Raw genomic sequence first — 19,223 nt, 5'->3', positions numbered from 1 at the left:
AAGTAGTTGCATTTGCCACACATGGCATTCACATCAATAATTCGAGATTCGAGATTCGATTAATTATTAGAATGTTGTTTTAGAATGTAATGTGAGTCAAAGTGGTAAAGGGCACATTTGGCAGATTCACTGACCGTACTTCAAACATTTAAGATCTCTCACGCTTGAAATAATTTACATTGTTTTACATTTTACACTGTTCATACTTTAACTGGAGTTTAAAAAAAGAATCCTTGTCATTCATGATCTGATGAGTCATGTGGCTATAAACACAAAAACACATTTGGTGTGAAAATGGGAAGGATGCAACAATTTGGACACGGAGCTACACCCAAAACGTGGGATTAAACCATATAAAAAAGTATCCCTTTGTTGGGAATCATAATTTAAAAAAAAGAGAGACTGGTGGTACGTTTTGAGTAGTATACTTATTATGTACTAATATGTACTTTTAAAATTCAAATTTACAATTTAGATGTAAATAAGGTACCCTTCACTGTCATTAATGATTGCTCTTTTGAAACGTCTTGGTACAGCCATTAAGTGTTCATTGAATCCACACTCCAGGATCTCAGCCAAAGTAGTAGGTCATCCGGATACTTTTTTTTTTCTACTGTTTTTTGAATACTATGAATTCAGACATGTTACTCTTTTGCTTTAATGTTTTTCAAATACTATATAATATGGAAGTATGTGAAAGCATATTCGGATACATCATTTTTCTCATAGTCGGTGGGTGGCTGATGCACTGTTTTATGGATTGAGCAGCACCAGAGAGAGAGTGTGAGAGAGCATTATGTGTCAGCTCTGTGTGTAGGCCTGTATCTAGTGGGGGTAAAAGACTTGAGGGAAAGTAGTATGTGTCACATCTGAGGCAGGCACATTGTTTTTCCATGTGCTTAAGGCAAAAACTAAGACTCCTTCACTCTCTCAACTATTATGTCACTCCATATGACACCAGGTGTGTTTCTGATGTTTGGAAGGTTTAATTGTACGTTAATTTGTGTGTTAATATATATATATATATATATATATATATATATATATATATATATATAGAGAGAGAGAGAGAGAGAGAGAGAGAGAGAGTAGTTGGTTTATAAAGGCAGAAACTACACATGTCCACAGTGCATACTGTGATGACTCATAGTTTATTTTGTAGAGTTTTAAAGCTGTGAACAGGTTTGGAAATCACACACACACACACACACACACACACACACACACACACACACACACACACACACACACCTTATATAACACTGTTGCCTGTAAGCATCATTGCAGATTACCAAATATTGGAGGTTAGTTGTGTAGATACCACATGATAAAGATATTCATCATATGGATTGTATAGAAATGTTTACAGTGAAGATGTGAAACAAATGTCATTCAGATATGGCAGTTTTTTTAATAGAATAGGTAATTTTCTAGAAATGAAACAAGTTTTTGTTGTTTTTGTTGCTGACATTTGTGAGGCACTATATAACCAAGCTCGGTGGCAATTGTGCATGACTAGAAACTGACACTTCAATTATAGAATAATAGCTTGCTTCATTAAAAATATTATAACATAAGACCTGGTGATGTTGTTATTAGAAATGTTTTATTTATTCTTGTCTCACCATATGACTAGAACATGACAAGTATCAAGCCCTGTGACTATGATTTCTCTGCCTCATTAGAAGTGTGTGAGAGTAATTTTTTCGGGCTGATTTTGTTGATTAATGTTTCACTGCCATTCTGTCTTCTGTTCTACATTTCAAATGCTACTTTCTCTTAATTTTTATTTTCGTTAGTGTCACGTGATCCTTTTGAAATAATTTCAAGTAAAGACTGGATTAATTGCTTCTGAAAATTCAGCTTTGTACAATATTAGATTTTTTTACTGCATTTGTGTTCATGGGTTGTGCATAATAGACGTCTCAAAAGCAGCAAAAATCTTAATAATTCCATCTTAATAATAAGATCCAGCAGTGTATATGTGTATATTTGAAAACAGAAGCAAGTGATTTAAAATTTGAGCTAAGCAATCTTCGATTTGACTCATTCCCTTCTTCACAGACCTCCTTGCATCCTTTTTCTCCTTTCTCCTACCCCTACAAACACACACACACACACATATAATCTAGACTTTCCCTTTGCGAGTGAGAATTACGCTAATTTAATGTTTCTCTAATAACTGCTTCTTTACCCAGCATGCACTGGGCCTAATGGCACTCATCATCCTCCATTCCTAGGCTTATTTCCTGTGATTAAGAACTGCCATGGCATCACGGTTGCTTCTGTATAATTTTGTCCCAATGTTTATCAATTAAAGCCTGTCCTCTGTCTTCAAGCGGCAGACTAATTAGTCAAGCACTAAACTGAAATGGAAGTGAAGCTACACTGATGGCTGCATTGTTTGGGAAATGATGTGGAATTTGTGCGTTGTGTTGGTGCCACATTGTGTAATTGCTGCTCGGACAATCCGGATCTGAGTCAACAGGTTGAGGAAGACATATGGACGCTCATCGGGAGGGTGAGTCATGATGAGGGAGTTATTAAAGCAAATTAATAGCTGCTCTTAAAAGCTGTCTTTGGCATCTGGAAACAAATGCAAAGTGGAAGACAGTTTGCTTATCTGTGACGTGAGTTGTTTTCTCTGCTTATTAACATTAATCTGCAATTAAAACGAACAATTTATTAACAGTGGAAGTCTGATTGATCGTCCACCCTAAAGAACTGCACATGTTGCATGTTGATTGTTGCATTATCGCTTTCCAAAAACAGCTTTTGTCTGGATCAGAGATGTTGTCATCATTAGGGCTGGGCGATATCTTCATCGATATATTCATGCACATCTAGTCAGTTAAAGCCGGTTCCTTGATTAGCGGTAAATCTCTGTCCCCTGTTTTCAAAAGGAGCGGCAGTTAAAACACAGAGCCATAGATCACTGACAAGCTATTGTATATCAGTATTGCATATGAATCACTGAACTCGATACTGCTTGTCAGCTTCTCTGTGTGTTAACTGGCTAGCTGGCTACATCAAATGAGATATGTAAATCTATAAAATACGTCCTGCTTGGACATGTTGAAACAAGACCAGTATATTGAAATTTAAGCATGAGCTGGAGAAGAATAGTTTCAGTTGCAATGAAAATAATATTTTATATTATAAATAATAACCATCATAATACAGTACAGCGTTTCAGTTTACCAGTATCGTAATTTTATAGAAAGATCGTAAATATTTGGATCAGAAATTGGCAGCATACAAGTAAAACACTTGGTAACTGTTGACATGACAGATATAGGCCTAATTTCACAAACAAATAAGCCAGGATTAGATCATAGTTTAATTTAAGCATTTAAGTCAGTTAAACATTTAAGTCATTTTTTTTAGAAACGTGCCTTGCAAAAAGCATTACTGGACTAGACTTAAAACCTCTCTGTGAAACCGGGGGGTTAATGTCATCATTATTATATGTGAGGTGTTTAGTATATCTGAACAGCTCTGTGGCAAAAATATTTTAAATGACCCCTGACTTCTTTAATTTCACAATATTTTAAATATCTTCGCTGTAGCGCAATCACTTCAAGGCCAAAGACACATAATAAACATACCTGAATGTGCAATTTAATAAAATGAGAGTGAAGTATGTAATTTACCAAATCTTTTAGGTAATCGCTTTTTTTTCCAAGTCTTTAGCTCATAACAAGCTGTACTTTGCAGACTCGCATGTGCCGATGGTGGGGCCCACAGGGTGGCAAAATTGGGATAATATACAGCGGAAGCTTGGTGAAGTCCAAATTTAACGCAGAGAGTGGATTATCATCATCATCGTGATAAATATAATTATCTGCTCCAGCAGAAACCAGCTCTCTGTCTTTCTCTTCCATTTCTGAGATGCGTCATATGGCTAGGTCAAATCCATACAAGTGCCAGGAAGCGAAAGAAAGCAAATTAGGAAAATGAGAAAAGAGAAAATGAGAGCGAGAAACAACATAAAGCATTGAGTCATTCTAGCAGTCGAATCCTGTAACTCTAATCGAGGGAGGGCTGAATCTTGCCCTGTGTCCTTTCTGAAGTTTTAAACTGCGCTGTATGAGTGGTCTCAAAAAGTTTGACAAAGCATCTAAACACCAAGCTGCTACTGTTCCTCGAATCTTCACCAGCAAAAGCGCTTCATAGAACGGTGTCTGTACACCCCACCCCTGCTTTTCCCGTCGCCAAACAGACACACGCTATCACTTCTGCTGTAATGGCTCTGACTAACAGAGCAGCATTTCATTATGAACCCGAGATGTGCCTCAGTGCTGCCTGCTTTTGGCGTTAAAACAGAAGTGCAATCTTTCCTGCTAGAAAATCGTGGCACTAATTCCAGCATCCGATATTATCATAAATGTCTTATTACTGATGCATTGTCTGCATTACTGAAGACGCTACACTCATTCATTTGCAAAAACACATACATTGAGAGCAGAATTAAAGATCCTCGTGAATGAAACTCCACCAAGGTCATACGACGCACAGAATGCAATTTAGGCTGACAGAAATTGTTATGTGATCCATTATAGGCATCATCTTTCTATGATTATTAGACAACTGACCATCTGCAGCTTAAACCTATTTTTGGTTTGTACTTGTGCTGCTAAAGGAGAGAGAGAGAGAGGATTACTTTAGAGGCCCTCCAGATCCTCCAAAGAGATAAAGAGTCATAAAGCAATCAATGATCTTATTTTTGACTCAAGGTCAATAACTACACCTGACCTTGAGCCAAATTAATTTCAAGTTGTTTGCAAGAAATTAATGAATTTAAAAATGTGGGCAAGAGAATGCTGACTTTTTTATATTATAACAAAAATGTATTTTATATATACATGTTTAATGTGCTTTCATATTTTAATTTATAAAAAGCACCAGGGTATACATTTTAATTCAATCTAAAAAAAAAAATGCATATACAACATCAGATGTTTTAGTATTTTATTCAGTATTTCCTGATACATACTGAAGAAATCACATATTCTTGTGTTGGGTACACGGGATAATGCACGTTTTCCTCAGCACGCTGGATGCCTCGTGTACTGAATTTCATTCATAAAAGCTTTTCATAAGAGGCCTTCTTTGTGACTGCCTGCTCCGTGGCTGATAGTAAAAGACAAACAATAGAGTGTTTCTCAGACACAGATTATGTCAAATCCAAGATTAAATTTCACTGTCGGTTATAGCAGTCTCTTCTTAGTCCAGGCCTTGGTTTATTCTGCGTGTGGAAAACCGGATAAGCTTCAGTAACTTCTGATTACTTGTTACTGGTAATTTATTTCATTTTAATTAAAATATTTGAATACAATTTAAATGTTTTAATAAGAAAACAATGAAAAATATATTTAAAAAAAATTAAAAACATCAACACTGAGTGCGATTTTGTACAAAATCTTTCCCCAAAAATATGACTGAAATCATTTTAGAAGCGTTCTTAATGCTGAATTCATGTACTTTAATCTCATAGGAAGGAAAAGAATAGTAATTTATCAGAGCAAGTATCTTTCACTAACATTTTCTCCGCTGTGATCCGCTGAATGCCATCCAGTCTGTGCTCTGAAGTGGCAGCTAAGTTGTTAATGACTTAGACAGTGACGCAGTTGTGAAATTATGACTAGGCTTTTTTTTCATATGTTAATAATTCGGTCTCTCACCGTCCATGTTCAAATAAAAAGTATGTTAGAAAAGATTTGACAGTTTTAAATATTTGACATTTACAAATGAGAATAAATACAAATGCATCTAAACAAGTTTTTCATAGCAGCATGCACGTTATACAGTATGCACCGATATTGCAGTGTGAGTGCCCAAGATGTCTCCACTTACTCCTTGCATTTAATGTAGCTGACGGCTGTAATTGTGTGTCTGGATGGGTGTCTTCACGTGTGCTGCTGAAAAGAATGAGGGAGAAGGTGATCTGCTCTGTCATGAGACGCTCTGTAATAAGGTCTGGTACGAGAAACAGATGGACATTATTTGAGAGACAGAACTGGAACTAAATGAGTGTAATGACAAGCCAAGTGCTTCAGGAGAGCAAGAGTGACGTGAAACTAATGGAGGAGGAGAGACGAAAGGACAGAGGTGGAACAGTGAGAGCGATGGAAGGGCTGACTGTGACGGAAAGACATAAATCATGGTTGCAAAGAAAAGAGAGAGTATTACGGAGAAGAAAGAAACAGAACAGCAACAGGAAAGAATGTGATCGAGAAAGAGAGAGAGAGATGAACAACATAGATGGCGAGAGGAGGGGAATCATTTGCTGATGGATAGATTCGCAGCACATCCATTACACTGTTGCCTGTTTCTCAGACGTCACACATTTTCTCCAAGGACTCCTCGTGCGCTTTCCCATCATGAAAGGCAATTACAAAACACCCTGGTGGAAAAATAGGCTGATTTTACACAGTGTTAACCTCCTTTTTTCTTGTCACTTCTGTTACCAGTTGCTGTAATGTACTGTACATACAGTAAAAGTGTAACACTGTGTTTTTGTATTTTTTATAGCAGTGTTATTTAATAAACAGATTATATATATAAACTCAATTCAAATTACACCAAATGAGGCAATGAAAATATACATTTTTCAGCTTCTTCATGCTTGCCTTAAGATAAAGTTTAATTTAAATTTTGTTCACTTCAGTTAAGTTATCTCAAGCAATTCCAATTGCAACCAATTACTAATTGCCGCAGCATTTTAATTTTTTTGTTGACATTTTTTACTTAGCTACACAACCGTTTCAGCACTAATAAAAAGTCCTTCTTTTAATTTAATATGCAAAACACTAAACGCTTAAAATAATCAGTTTGAAGTTCTTTTCATTTCAAACTTTTAATACATAAATCATCCTGTACTCGTGAGGCACGAAGGAACAAGTACATGCTTCATGTTTCTGACATCAGCATCTGTTAAAGTAATGAGTTCATCGAGTTTGTTTCACTGTGCCTTGTTTCACTCACACACAATACAGCTGCACAATATCTTAAACCGATTTAATTTGTCGAACAAATAGTTTGTTTAAACAAAGCTGACAACTCCATTATGGCTAATACAACATCAATCACCAAAAAATTAAACAAGTCTTTCTTTATTGCCGGCGTCTTTTTTCCCCTCTATACCCTCTTTAGATATCATTATAGCTCTTTTCTAAAAACAGCTGCTCCCAGTAATCCCTGAGCTGCTTCACTGTGTCATGGCCCTCACAAAACTGCTTTAAATCTTCCCATAGACTCTGGTGCATATAAACATGAACCAAAACCAAGCCTTGAATCTCACTTTTCACGCTGTTCAGGTGAGCTGTTAGTGCCTTCTTTGCTAAAGAAGTGTCCGTCCCGTACAGGTCGATATTAAAGCGTAGAGAGCCTCCGTTGAAGGGAACAGGATAGGGAGGTGTGTGGAAGCTCATGAAAAGGGGTTTCCCACCGGAACCATCTACAAACCACGTCAGGTTTCGCCTTGCCAAGATATGAAGGTTACTCTCCATGAGTTTCAAGGGCTGCCAGTCCTGGATGATAGCGCCTCCTGGAAGCTGAAGTCTGGAAGACAAATCTGAATCCAAGAGAAGTGTCTTAAGAGCATCCAAGTCCTTTAATGGCACTAAAGGACCGCTCCTTTTAGACTCATCTGACACATCCAATTTTTCCTTCAGACCTGAGACAAAGCTTTCAAAACCTTCAGAATCCCCCCATAGAGAGAGAGCGGCCTGGTTTATTAAGACAGAAAAAGAAAATGACAAATATTCCTGGTAATGTGAGTGATATGACTATTACTGGTCATAGTTTTCATGCGACGTTACACCCTTATAAGAATTCCCACCTGGAGAGCAAAATAATTGCTCCAGTTATTGTTACAGGTGCAGTGAGTAGTAATAGAAGTAGTATACACTTTATTGATGATATACTTTGCATGGATAAGTGTACAAAGTTTCACTATGTTTTCCATAGAAAACCATTATAAAGACAGGACTTAACCATTTAGCACAATGCATATTCCTGGCTTATCTGCTAAAATTATGAACTGCTGATTTAATACTTATTTTAATATCTTATTATTTAATATCCTTGTTTTATTCTTTTGAAAAGTGGTCTAAAAGTAGTTCATTACACATTAAATAAAGTTCATTTATATTAATCACTTCTCCAGTTCTAACTCACCCGTCTGGCCAGAAGCGTGAACTTGCTCAGTTTTTCAGGCCCTGGGTCATCCCCTCTGGTGAGGCGCTTGGCTTTCACATTAGGGTAGACCTTCTTCATGTAGCCATCAACAAATCTCTGGATCACTCCCGCCAGACCACAACCTCTTTCGTTTGGACACACTCTCAATCCCTCGACTACTACAGTTTCACCTCCATCAACCAGCAGGCCTGACTCCAGAGCCACCTAAAGGCACACAGGAATAATTATCGGAAAAGGCTGAAATAACTAGAAATGCAGTGGTTTATTAGCTTGTTTATGATTGTGATCGTAAATTAAATAAGGTGACAACAAATCAAGCAGCACAATACACTCTTTTTGTCCTGGAAGCTGTAGGAATTATATATTAACATTTTAATCCTAGTAGCTTAATGGTGCTTTAGTGTGCAAGTACAATATCATACTATTAAAGAGAGTAAAAAACTATTAAAATGGTGTCGACCACCCTAGACTGATTATATTATGAGCAAAACTGTCCAGTGGTAGAAATGTCACATACTGCTTTCAAGTATATGGGTCATGAGTCAATTGATTCTGTGCACAGCAGAGAACACACGCATTGATGTGGTTCATTTAAACCACAAGTTAAAAATTATGTCTTTCTGAAAACTGCAAGCAAGGCGTTTTTAATAGACACATCATGATTTATTTTACCCATTAACTTTTTCTTGTCATAACAGCTAGTTATTTGAAGTCAATTATCTATAAAACACGTCAGTGTTAAATGTTAATTGTTAACATTTCAAAGGTTGTGCATGTGCCTTGATAACATGCAAGTTTAGATTACCAACTAAACATTAATACTGTTCATTTCTTGGACATCCTATTTTGAGCTTATAATATAATGCAATACACGTTTATGATAAAGCGTGTCTACTTGCTAAAATCAAACGCAACAATGGTGAAATTTAAAAATCTCATAGTTTCTGGCTGAATGTAAAACTAAAAGAAGACTCATGGGGTATATCACACCTTCTTGCTTTAGTATCTCTTACCAGCTTCCTATCTCTCCGTGCTATAATAACCACTCTTCCTGGCTCAGTCATCCAGGAGTGATAGCGATGTGGAAGGTAGTCATTGCCAAAATATATGTCTTGTGATATGGCCATCACGTCATCGTAATCCTCTGGTCTGGCCAGACAGAAGGTCAGTCCATCACTTTCACCCACACAACGCGAGTCCATTGTTACTTCTGAACAGGTTAACTGTGAAGATAGTTTTTTTTTTTTTTTTTTTTTTATCTAATTCCGGTAACAAATAAAAACATACCACGTTATATAGAATACATGATATTATATATAAAAAAATTAAAAACCATAATTAAACAAAAAAGACTAAACTTTTTGGTTTTTTTAAATAATCTATATGCTGTAACAATTATGAGACTATTCATTGCATTCACTGTGAATAACATTAGCTAGCCTATATATCAGCAAAAACTTACATAGTCTTTCGAGAAGCAGTAGTTTGGTCTTGCTATGATCATGTGATCTGGTTACAATAAACACCGCTTAAATGCAACTACAACCATAAATCCTAAAATATGTTTACAGGCGACATTTGACTCGAGTATCTTTATAACCTAAAAACTGCAGGACTTCTTCAAAAATGTGGTGATAGGACTGCAGGACTTACCGCGAGAGTCGTGACAAGACCGTCTAACAAGGACTTTCAACTCCTGCAGGCTTGTAAAAACAGTCTGGACATATTTCTTTTGGTTAGCTAACAAGTAAAGCATGTTTTCTTTAACCAAATGTTAATGATTATTCAGACGCACGTTTGGATACAGCCGTGACAAAGGTCTCTAATGTGTTTCGAAAACATTAAAAAACATTCAAGAGATAGACACGAGGCCATTTCGTAAGAGATTTTCTTTTTAAAAACAGTATCGTAGCCCCACCAAGCGAGTAGAAGGCGACATTGCAGTTTTATATAATAGACTCGTAAAAAAAGCCTAAAAAGCGTTTATACTCGCAGGTTATGGGAACCTGTAGCTACAAGCAGGAAGTATAAACCAGAACCCGAGCTAGATACAGGAAGTGCACAACATTTCCTTCTCCCTTAAAGTAAATAGCATTTCATTTATATTTACATGCAGCCATTCAGCAGATGCTTTTATCCAAAGCTAGTCACAAATGAGGACAATGAAAACAATCAAAATCAAGAAAAGAGCAAAGAGTGCTATAACTCGTTTCAGTCAGCTTAATACAGTAAACATAGCAAGGTTTTATTTTTTTATTGAAAAAGAAAACAATACAAGAAAAATAGAGCAAGTATTAGAGGCTTTTTTGTTAATTGTATAATAAATAAAAAGAAAACTGATAGAAAGAATACAAAATGATTTGAATAGCACTGATCATAAATGTTAAGGTAGGTAGCCTGCAACAGATTTACAAAAATATATAAAAAAAACAGTCTGATATTTTTGTGTGTGTCTGTTTTCTTTATCTCTTACTCTTTCCAATTTGAATAAGGAAACTATGCGAATATCAAATCACTTTTATATATAGCGCTTTTAACAATACAGGTTGTGTCAAAGCACTGAACGGTGTTAAATAGGACAAGAGAGTGATGGTAATGTATAATGACAAGATTAAGCACTTAATTTTTATTAAATGTAGAGACGGTACGTGTAATCAAACTGTATCAAACACATACAATGTGTGGTAATAAATTGCAAAGTGATCATTTTATTTAACCAAAACTTTATATATTCTACTATTACATAAGCATGATTTAATTAACAAGGAGATACTAAGAAATAATAAATCTTTCAATAATAAAACAATAATAAATCAATTAACTTGAACCATATATAGCTATATTAATTATTGTAATTTATTTTCAAATTGGCCTTGAAAGACGTGCCTGCAGAGAAAAGACCTGGGACTTGCATGACTGTTAAATTCTCACATAAAAGTTTATTCAGTGTTTTCAGGATTTATTTATCTTGAAAACAAAACAAAATATTTATTTATTTAAATGTATTCTTTTTCTAATATTACGCATTGCAAACTGCTTTAAGCTATTTTACAGTACACAAATAATTCAAAAATAATGCCGTAACGTAATCATTCTGTTGTTTCTGGCTTCAAGGGGCTGTCCTCCACATTTCTTTGCGGTAAGGGGCTCTGTCCTAACAGGTGATAAACATGTCCGTGATCAGTCACGGTACCTTCTGTCCATGGTTTGGGTTGGCCTTGGTAAGACTTCCACAGCCGGCCATAGAAAAGGTCGTTTTTGATCTTGGCATAAAGTTTTGCGGCGTCAAAGCCATTAGCAGAACTATGAGAAGTTGGTTCATCGACTGATTCTTCAGCAAATGTCTAAAATGAGAGATTTAATGTTTAGAATGGTTTTATTATCATTATTAAAATATGTTAAAACAATATATATAGTATAAATCATGTTGCCACAAACAATGGTCGTGAGAATTGGCAGCGCGCACATTCTAACCACAACCACGCGCGCTCTCATGAAAATAACAGGAAACTGATACTTTAAATGCAATCACTGACTATACTAAGTGCATGTAAGACTGAAAGGAAATAGCCCAGTTAAAAATTCACTATAATGCAGTTCTCACATTTTTCACACCAGCTGCAACTGGTGTTGATGTTTATATGAATTTAGTATGTATAATGATAGAAACCTAAACAGTCATCTTAATGACAGAAGCTTTTAATTGATTCACTGGATTTTATTTTCAGCGTATGCTTTTTAAATGTCTTTTTATAGTTGTGTCTGTTATGTCTTACCTCAGCCGGGGAGTCTGTCAAGTATGTTCGTATTTTAAACGACTTCCTCCTGCAAGTTCAAATTTGCCATGAATTTTCTCTTATAAGTGTTTCGTATTGGCCTTAAATATATAACTATAGAAATATTAGTCTTTTAATTTCTTTGTGCAAATATGTGTAAGATGAGACCTCTACCTTCTACAGCTGTTTTTTCTGCATAAATAGAAAAGGATGGTCAGGATAAAAAGGGAGAGGATAGTTCCAATGATCATTACACCCAGATTTCCAAACAATCCCAGCTTTGGCTCTGGTTCCACATATGTAAAATCTATGAAAAAAACAACAACATAAAATCAAGAGTCCCAAAACAATGGCATGGTATGTAGGTAACTATATGGTTACACTTTACCTTTGATCATAGACGTGTTGATATTGACATCTTTCTTACTGATATCGATACAGTGCTCAAGTTTACCCGAAGGAAATGTTATGAACGCACAACAGATTAGCACACTCTCATTCGGCGCCACTTTAATGAGAAGGGATGATGACGGGTGAGGAGATTTTTTGCTCTGGATCTTTACTTTAGTCTCATATTCTTTCACTATGTAAATTCCAAAAAGAGGATGATACGTTCCCAGTTTGGTGCGATTCGGGCCTCTTAGCATCTCCCAGTTGATTTGTGTCATGTTTTCATCCCCTGAGAGGACACAGGTAATGTTCTGGCCATCTCCATCTCGCCTGTGACTAATAGATACACCATTGTTTGATTTGCCTGTTAAAGAACACAAATTTAATGAGATATTGCATGGATCATTGGGGGGAAATATGAAAAAAATGAATTATGAATGCTTAGTAAAGTTTGTTTAGTGTTGTTACTGATGATGAGAATTTATTAGTAAATATTTATGATTATAAACGTATTTACTAAAAAGTCAACAGCCCGCTTTAAACATCTGAAGCTATTATGAACACTTTTGTTTATATACTTTAGTCTCAGAAGTGGTTGCTGAAATTTATATACTGCCCTCAAAAATGCTTTAGAGAGGACATCTAATGACGCATGTCGAAAGTATAATACAAACTGTTTAGAAGCGAAAAAAGAAACTTGCATTACTGTAAAAATCAAAAAAGGGGAGGAAACAATTTTCACAACATGTCTCAAAATGCTACTGCATTCAATAAACATTTACAAAGAAACAGCAGGTAATAGAATTGGAATTGAAATAGAGAATAAGTAATATTTTTTATCACATGTACTCCAATAATGCACATTTTATGTACAACTTAGAAAAGTCCAAGTTGTTTTGTACGGTGCGTTTAAATGTATTACTCTTTGACAAAAAAAACGATTCGTGCAAATCAGTTGACAAACTAGAATAAATCAATAAAAATTCTAAAAGTGAATCACAGGGTGAAAATGAAATATGCTATAAAGTCTACCCATTAATGAAATGTATGTTATGTGTAATAAGAACAATATATGATAATCAAGTGGTTTGTTAATGTAAGCTGTTATCAGTGTAAGTGCAGTTAGTCAGAGAGCAGTGAGTGGTGCATGTGAAGGCGGTGAGCACAATCAGGCTATCAGTATGAACATACATGATGTCTTTATTTACCATAGAATCATTTTTGTCTGCCCATGACTTTAACCATTTTTTTTCTGATTGCATAAAAGAAATGTAGCATTGTGTGCATAAACTAATAACCACAGACTTTGTGGTCGCCTATACACTTTTTTAAATGCACTCGTATAAAAATGTTTTTAGCTAAGACATATTATATTCACTTACCTGATTCCAGGAAGGCAAGTATGAGAAGAGCGCAAAAAAAGTTGCTGCTCATGGTTGTCGAGCTAAACCAACATAGACGTTCTCTTCCGCCTGTTTCCTGGTTTGTCTTTTTTTTTTTTTTTTTTTTTTATGTGTTCTTATACTGACTTCAAACTAGACCTCTCTGTTACATCAGTCTTACCGTCAGCTAATCTGAATAAGCCTATACTTCATCTTCTTTCTTTTATTGCCAACTCAGTAACATCTTTGATATCTCTAAAAAGGAAATGATGCTTGAACGTGGGCGTTTCCACCAAACATATCTTTCTACTTAGAAATGACTGTCACCTTCAGTTTAACGGTATAAAACGAATGTATTATATGATACTTAAAAATGTATATGCAAAAACTGTAAGCAAAGTCATACTCACTACATTAGCTTGAAAAACATATTAGAACAAGGAAAAAAATATAACGCGTGGTAATTGTTATGTCTCGGGGAAATGGAATCATTTAATGGAAACTGCAAGGGCTGGCTAAATCAGTGGAAACATCCATCAAATATGTTAAGGAAAAATACATTGCCTTTAACTCTAAAAGGAGCTTTAAATCATTAAATAACGATACCTTACTTGAACTGTAAGTTATGTAGTGCTGAGCAGGGAGGTTAAACAATTTCACTACAAGGTGACAACTGAGACGACCAGACACACACACACACACACACACACACACACACACATAAACATCACGCTAGGACTGTGTTGACATTCTAGAACAGTGCTTGCTTATTTTGTCTTACGCTCCCCACAGCTTCATTTGTAAGAGGCCATATATATATATACACACACACACACACACACACACATACTGGTATACTGGTGTTCTCATGATGCTCTGGGTTAGAACAATTAATAAGGTTCAATGTTTTACAGTTTTGGAGTTGTATTTACACTGTTTTATGATTGCGTTTGTTGTTGGGTTTAGCAACTTGTTTTGTGGCATTCATTTTCTACTCAAAAAAACTAAATGATAAAAGGTGTTTTTAAATCTCTCATCCTCTATATTATCACCACCACCATCATCTTGACCGTCAACTTGTTTTCTTTCAGTTCTATCACATGGTTTCTATTTCTTTTTCTTTTTTTTAAAGATGATTGATTGTAGGTGGCTCACTGTGTGATTTAAGACACTTACCTTTTGAAAAAGAAACTGTTAAAAGGAAATGAGAAAAAGTAGATATATGGAAATGACTGGATTAGAAACAGTTAAAACAGTACAATTTTATTTTGTAGCATTACTTTAACACTGAAAATGCTGCATGTATCTGTTAAAAAGTTTTTGATGTCACATTTTTGCTTTTTTAGATAAAGATTGGATTGCGTTTTAGGAGCCATTGATACATTTCTTTTAAGTCTTGTTTGCTTAGAAATTAGTAACTAACTTAGGGTCGACAATGCAAATGTATCTGTATTCCCCCCATTAATATAAAAGTTACAAATATGCAAATGGAGCTTATAAGACAATGTTTAAACCATGCATAGTTTCCAACAAGAAAAGCAGTCCTCTTAGCAGGTCATTTAGTGAGTGTGTAGGTCACTTTGTCCTCTTGCTATATAGCCACCGTCCCTTCTCTCCTATAAATGGCATTGGTCCTAATTTACACTCAGGCCACACCATGTGCTCTGTTGCTCTCTTTATCTCTCTCTCTCTCTCTCTTTTCTGCTTTCTTACACAGACACACATACGCATTTACACACAAACCTGTGCCCTGTTCTGACCCTCAACAAACCCATTTGAGTTATTTATGAGCCATTAACATCTGCTCCTCTTAAAGACTATTCAAAGCCTTTGAAAAAAGCCGATACCATAGGAAGATTTGAAGGTAGAACCTAGGATGCATTTACCCAAACACATTCAGACAGACATTTTGGCAACTCTGATATTGTTGTCATGTCTGTTAACAATGCTTTTAAGATTCACAGCTATGTGATTATGATTCATCTGATCAAGAATTTGTCGTCTTGTAGTGTGCTTAAAATAACATCTAGAATTAACATAGTCGATGTCCCCCTGTAGCTTTGTGCTTTGTTCTTAAATCCTGTCTGCTTGATTATTTTTCTTTCTATTTTTATTAGACATGTGCGTCCTTTTTCTGTATCCTCTGCTTCTTCCTCTGACCCATTTTCTCTCCCAGCGTCTCTCTCTCTCTCTTCTCCACCCCTCCCCCATTCCCATCTGTCAGATGGACAGGTGTACATACAGAGGTTTGAGCATTGTGTGTGGCATGTGATCCTATACTTACACCGTTTATTACGGATATGTTGATGTAAATATAATTTATGCAACGTAACATGCACTGCAATGCAATAACTGACCATTTACTCCCACACAGATGTAGATGCATTACTTCAACTTTAATTGATAGGTTTCAACAGACAATCTAACCACTGTCGGCATAATGTGGTACTAAAAACATCCATGCACTGCATTGGACTGCATCATAAAACGTCATCCGTCTCCATTTTATCTGCAGTTTTACAGTATATAAATGTACTTCAAATACTGGTGTCTCTTATCACACATTTTGTAATATCTAATATACATATTTATACCTTCAAAAACCACAAATACATCCAAAAACATGTATTTGTGTATGTATGCATGACTGATATAGTTGTGTGTGTATATATATATATATATATATATATATATACACACCCCCTCCTCAAGTCTTTCTACGTTGTGTGTGAGTGTGTTTACACTTGTGTGTGTTCATTCAAAGAGGACATGTTGCATAATGCATCCATGTAACACCATATCCATCACCCTCCTTTTCTTCTATATTCTGTGGGTCTGGAATACAATAGCATGTTTTGTATGTACACTGAAGAGAAAGATGAAGCCAGCTTTTGTGCACGATCCAGTTTCCCCCACCTCTTCTCCTTTAAACCCAGACTTACTTCAGTATCCATATGGGGTCTTACACTCTGAACCCCCAACCCCACTTCAACACACATAGCCTGACCTCAGCCCCCATCTACTCTGAATTTTATTACACTGCGATACACTGTGCTTCCCATCCCCCTTTGTAGATTTGCATAGCAAGAAATAGAGTTTGGGTAAATTCCACTCGGATGTTGTCTAGGCCATTGCCATTATATAATTCACAAAGGACTATGTCGTGAACTGATTTTGTTTGTTCATTCATTCATTCATTTATTCTTAATTTTTTGTGAGCACACGCAGTACCATTTCATATCACAATAATGTATTATGAAGGTCAAATGCAATGGTTTTATTTTGAATTAAAGGAATATACATTTAAGGAATAGTTCAAATGGAAATTCTGTCATCATTTACTCACCCTTGAGTAGCTCCAAATCTGTATAGATTTCTTTATTCTGCTGAACACAAAGGAAGATATTTGAAGAAATATTGTTTTGGGTCACCACTGACCTCCATAGTATTTTTTTTCTGGAAGTCAATGGTGATCCAAAACAGCCTGGGTGAACTATTTCTTAAATTTTTTGGATCAAATGTTCAATGTAATTACAATCGTAATAGCAGAAAGGCTTTTCTCTTTTTGTACCGCACTCAGTTTTGGCAGGATTCAACTTCCTCACAATTTTTCTTTCTTTTCTTTTAGAGGGCATACTCAAAAAGCAATTGAAATGTATTGTCTCTCGTCTCTTCGTCATACAATTACAAACATTAATCAAGGTGCTTAAGTAAAAACAAACACACACAGACTTGTTTTGCTATCCTTGTGGGGATTCTCATAGGCGTAATGCTTTTTCTACTGTACAGACCATATTGTCTATCACCCTACACAGACCATACTCCTAAACCTACCCCTTACAGGAAATTTTCTGCATTTTTAAATTTTCAAAAAACGTCTGTGTGATTTATTAGCTTCTTTGCCTATGGGGACCTCATTTTAGGTCCTCACCATGACAGGAATCCCCATGATTCTGTGTGTATTCAGGTTTAAGTCCCCATCAGGGTAGAAAAACAAGCCCACACACAGAGACACATGTCTGGTTAACTATCCTAATGCGGACTCTTTATAGGCGTAATGTTTTTTAAACTGTACAGATCGTATATTCTATTGCCCTGGTCCCCATGAGTCTGTGTGAATTTAGGTTTAGGTCCCCAACAGAATAGAAAAACAGATACACACACGCACAAACATGCTTGTGTGAATTGTGGGGACTTTCCATAGACTTCTATTATTTTTATACTGACCAAATTATATTTTTTATACCCTTACCCTATACCTACCCATTACAGAAAATCTTTTTGTATTGGTCCCCTTTAGAAAAACATAATTTACTGTTTTTAAGAATTTCCTTCCCTAGTACAATATCAAAAAAATGTAAGGTTTTGCTATCCATGTGGGAACATTTGGCCCCCACAATGTAGTAGGAACAAGTACACACACACACACACACACACACACACACACACACACACACACACACAAAGGCAAGTCTCATTATTGCTGATTATTCACTGGTATCTTAAATGTCACACTTCCAAAAAGTAACCATGGAAGACCAAAAATATCATAAAATTAATTGATTGAGTCGTGATGTCAGAATTCTAGACTCATTTTATTTAATCTCACCTCGATTTACTTAACTGTATTAGAGTGCAATGCATTTCTGAAATGTTCATTGTAATCCAAGAACAGGTGGCATGGGTTTAATTCTTCAAACCTATCTTTAGCAGCTGCCCATCTCTCGTTTTCTGTTCAAAGTAAGCTTCCACCATTTTTACCGAACATTTGAGACATTCCCAATGTCCTCTATGTGTTCATTAAGAAATGCTCATCTATAAGACGCTGTATTGTTCTTGTGCAGCAGTAGTAGAATGCTAGAGGTCAGTAATGTGAGGCTGCAGAGACAGCTGCTTCTCATGTCAGCATAGCTCAGCGAAGTATCTCACGTTCTCCATTTGTCATTGCCTGATACATTGACTTTCGTTGGACTGCATCTGATTCACTTATCTTACGCTTTAATGCTCTTCCCTTTAGCTGCATATGTTTGTTGCTTACCAAGCCAAAATGTTTTAAAATGATGTGCTGGCAGCGCTTGGGTTCTCTGTAATATAATTGTGCAATCTTTTTATGGATAATAGTGGGCCTGAGGACACAGCCTTATATTCTGGAATGGTTAATACACTGTCACCGCGCAGCACAAAGGTATATTTTTAGCGAGGGTTGATTTTGGAGTCCATCGATTAAACAACAGCTCATGAAAAAGATCTCAAAACCCCGTCAAACAAAACCAATCACGTTTAAACAGCAGACCTGATTAGTAGCCTCTTACAGAACATCTTGCCTAGAAGTTAAAGCAATTAGTTTTTTTCAACCTGCAGTTGTAGGGATTTTCTTCTTGGTGACTAAGGCCTAGCTTGGCAAGCATTGTGTATTGTCAGCTGCTTGTCCTGGTATTCGTCTGTAACGTGATTTGTGTAATGTGTAGGTCAC

At 36.0% G+C, this 19,223-nt stretch overlaps 2 protein-coding genes across 4 annotated transcripts; both read right to left on the bottom strand.

The window, feature by feature from the left end:
- Positions 1 to 7,002: 7,002 nt before the first annotated feature.
- On the bottom strand, positions 7,003 to 9,986 carry nat16l (N-acetyltransferase 16, like). Of its 3 annotated transcripts, XM_043244145.1 has the most exons (5): positions 9,856 to 9,958; positions 9,665 to 9,711; positions 9,216 to 9,425; positions 8,182 to 8,406; positions 7,003 to 7,730 (listed from the first exon to the last, which is right to left on the bottom strand). In XM_043244145.1, the coding sequence occupies exons 1-5, from the start codon at positions 9,956 to 9,958 to the stop codon at positions 7,152 to 7,154; spliced, it is 1,164 nt and encodes a 387-aa protein (XP_043100080.1). In that variant the 3' UTR covers positions 7,003 to 7,151. The 3 variants fall into 3 exon arrangements, with proteins under 3 accessions (XP_043100080.1, XP_043100081.1, XP_043100082.1); XM_043244146.1 differs by lacking the exon at positions 9,665 to 9,711 and having other exon boundaries at positions 9,856 to 9,986; XM_043244147.1 differs by lacking the exon at positions 9,665 to 9,711 and having other exon boundaries at positions 9,216 to 9,461; positions 9,856 to 9,946.
- si:ch211-196f2.6 (immunoglobulin domain-containing protein) lies at positions 9,856 to 19,212 on the bottom strand. The gene is made up of 5 exons (XM_043244150.1): positions 13,751 to 19,212; positions 12,367 to 12,732; positions 12,153 to 12,285; positions 11,979 to 12,027; positions 9,856 to 11,546 (listed from the first exon to the last, which is right to left on the bottom strand). The coding sequence occupies exons 1-5, from the start codon at positions 13,800 to 13,802 to the stop codon at positions 11,292 to 11,294; spliced, it is 855 nt and encodes a 284-aa protein (XP_043100085.1). The 5' UTR covers positions 13,803 to 19,212; the 3' UTR covers positions 9,856 to 11,291.
- Positions 19,213 to 19,223: the final 11 nt, after the last annotated feature.

This window comes from Puntigrus tetrazona, chromosome 7 (genome assembly GCF_018831695.1).
Source record: "Puntigrus tetrazona isolate hp1 chromosome 7, ASM1883169v1, whole genome shotgun sequence".
NCBI classification, from domain to species: domain Eukaryota; kingdom Metazoa; phylum Chordata; class Actinopteri; order Cypriniformes; family Cyprinidae; genus Puntigrus; species Puntigrus tetrazona.
This window is presented reverse-complemented; position numbering and strand designations above follow the sequence as displayed.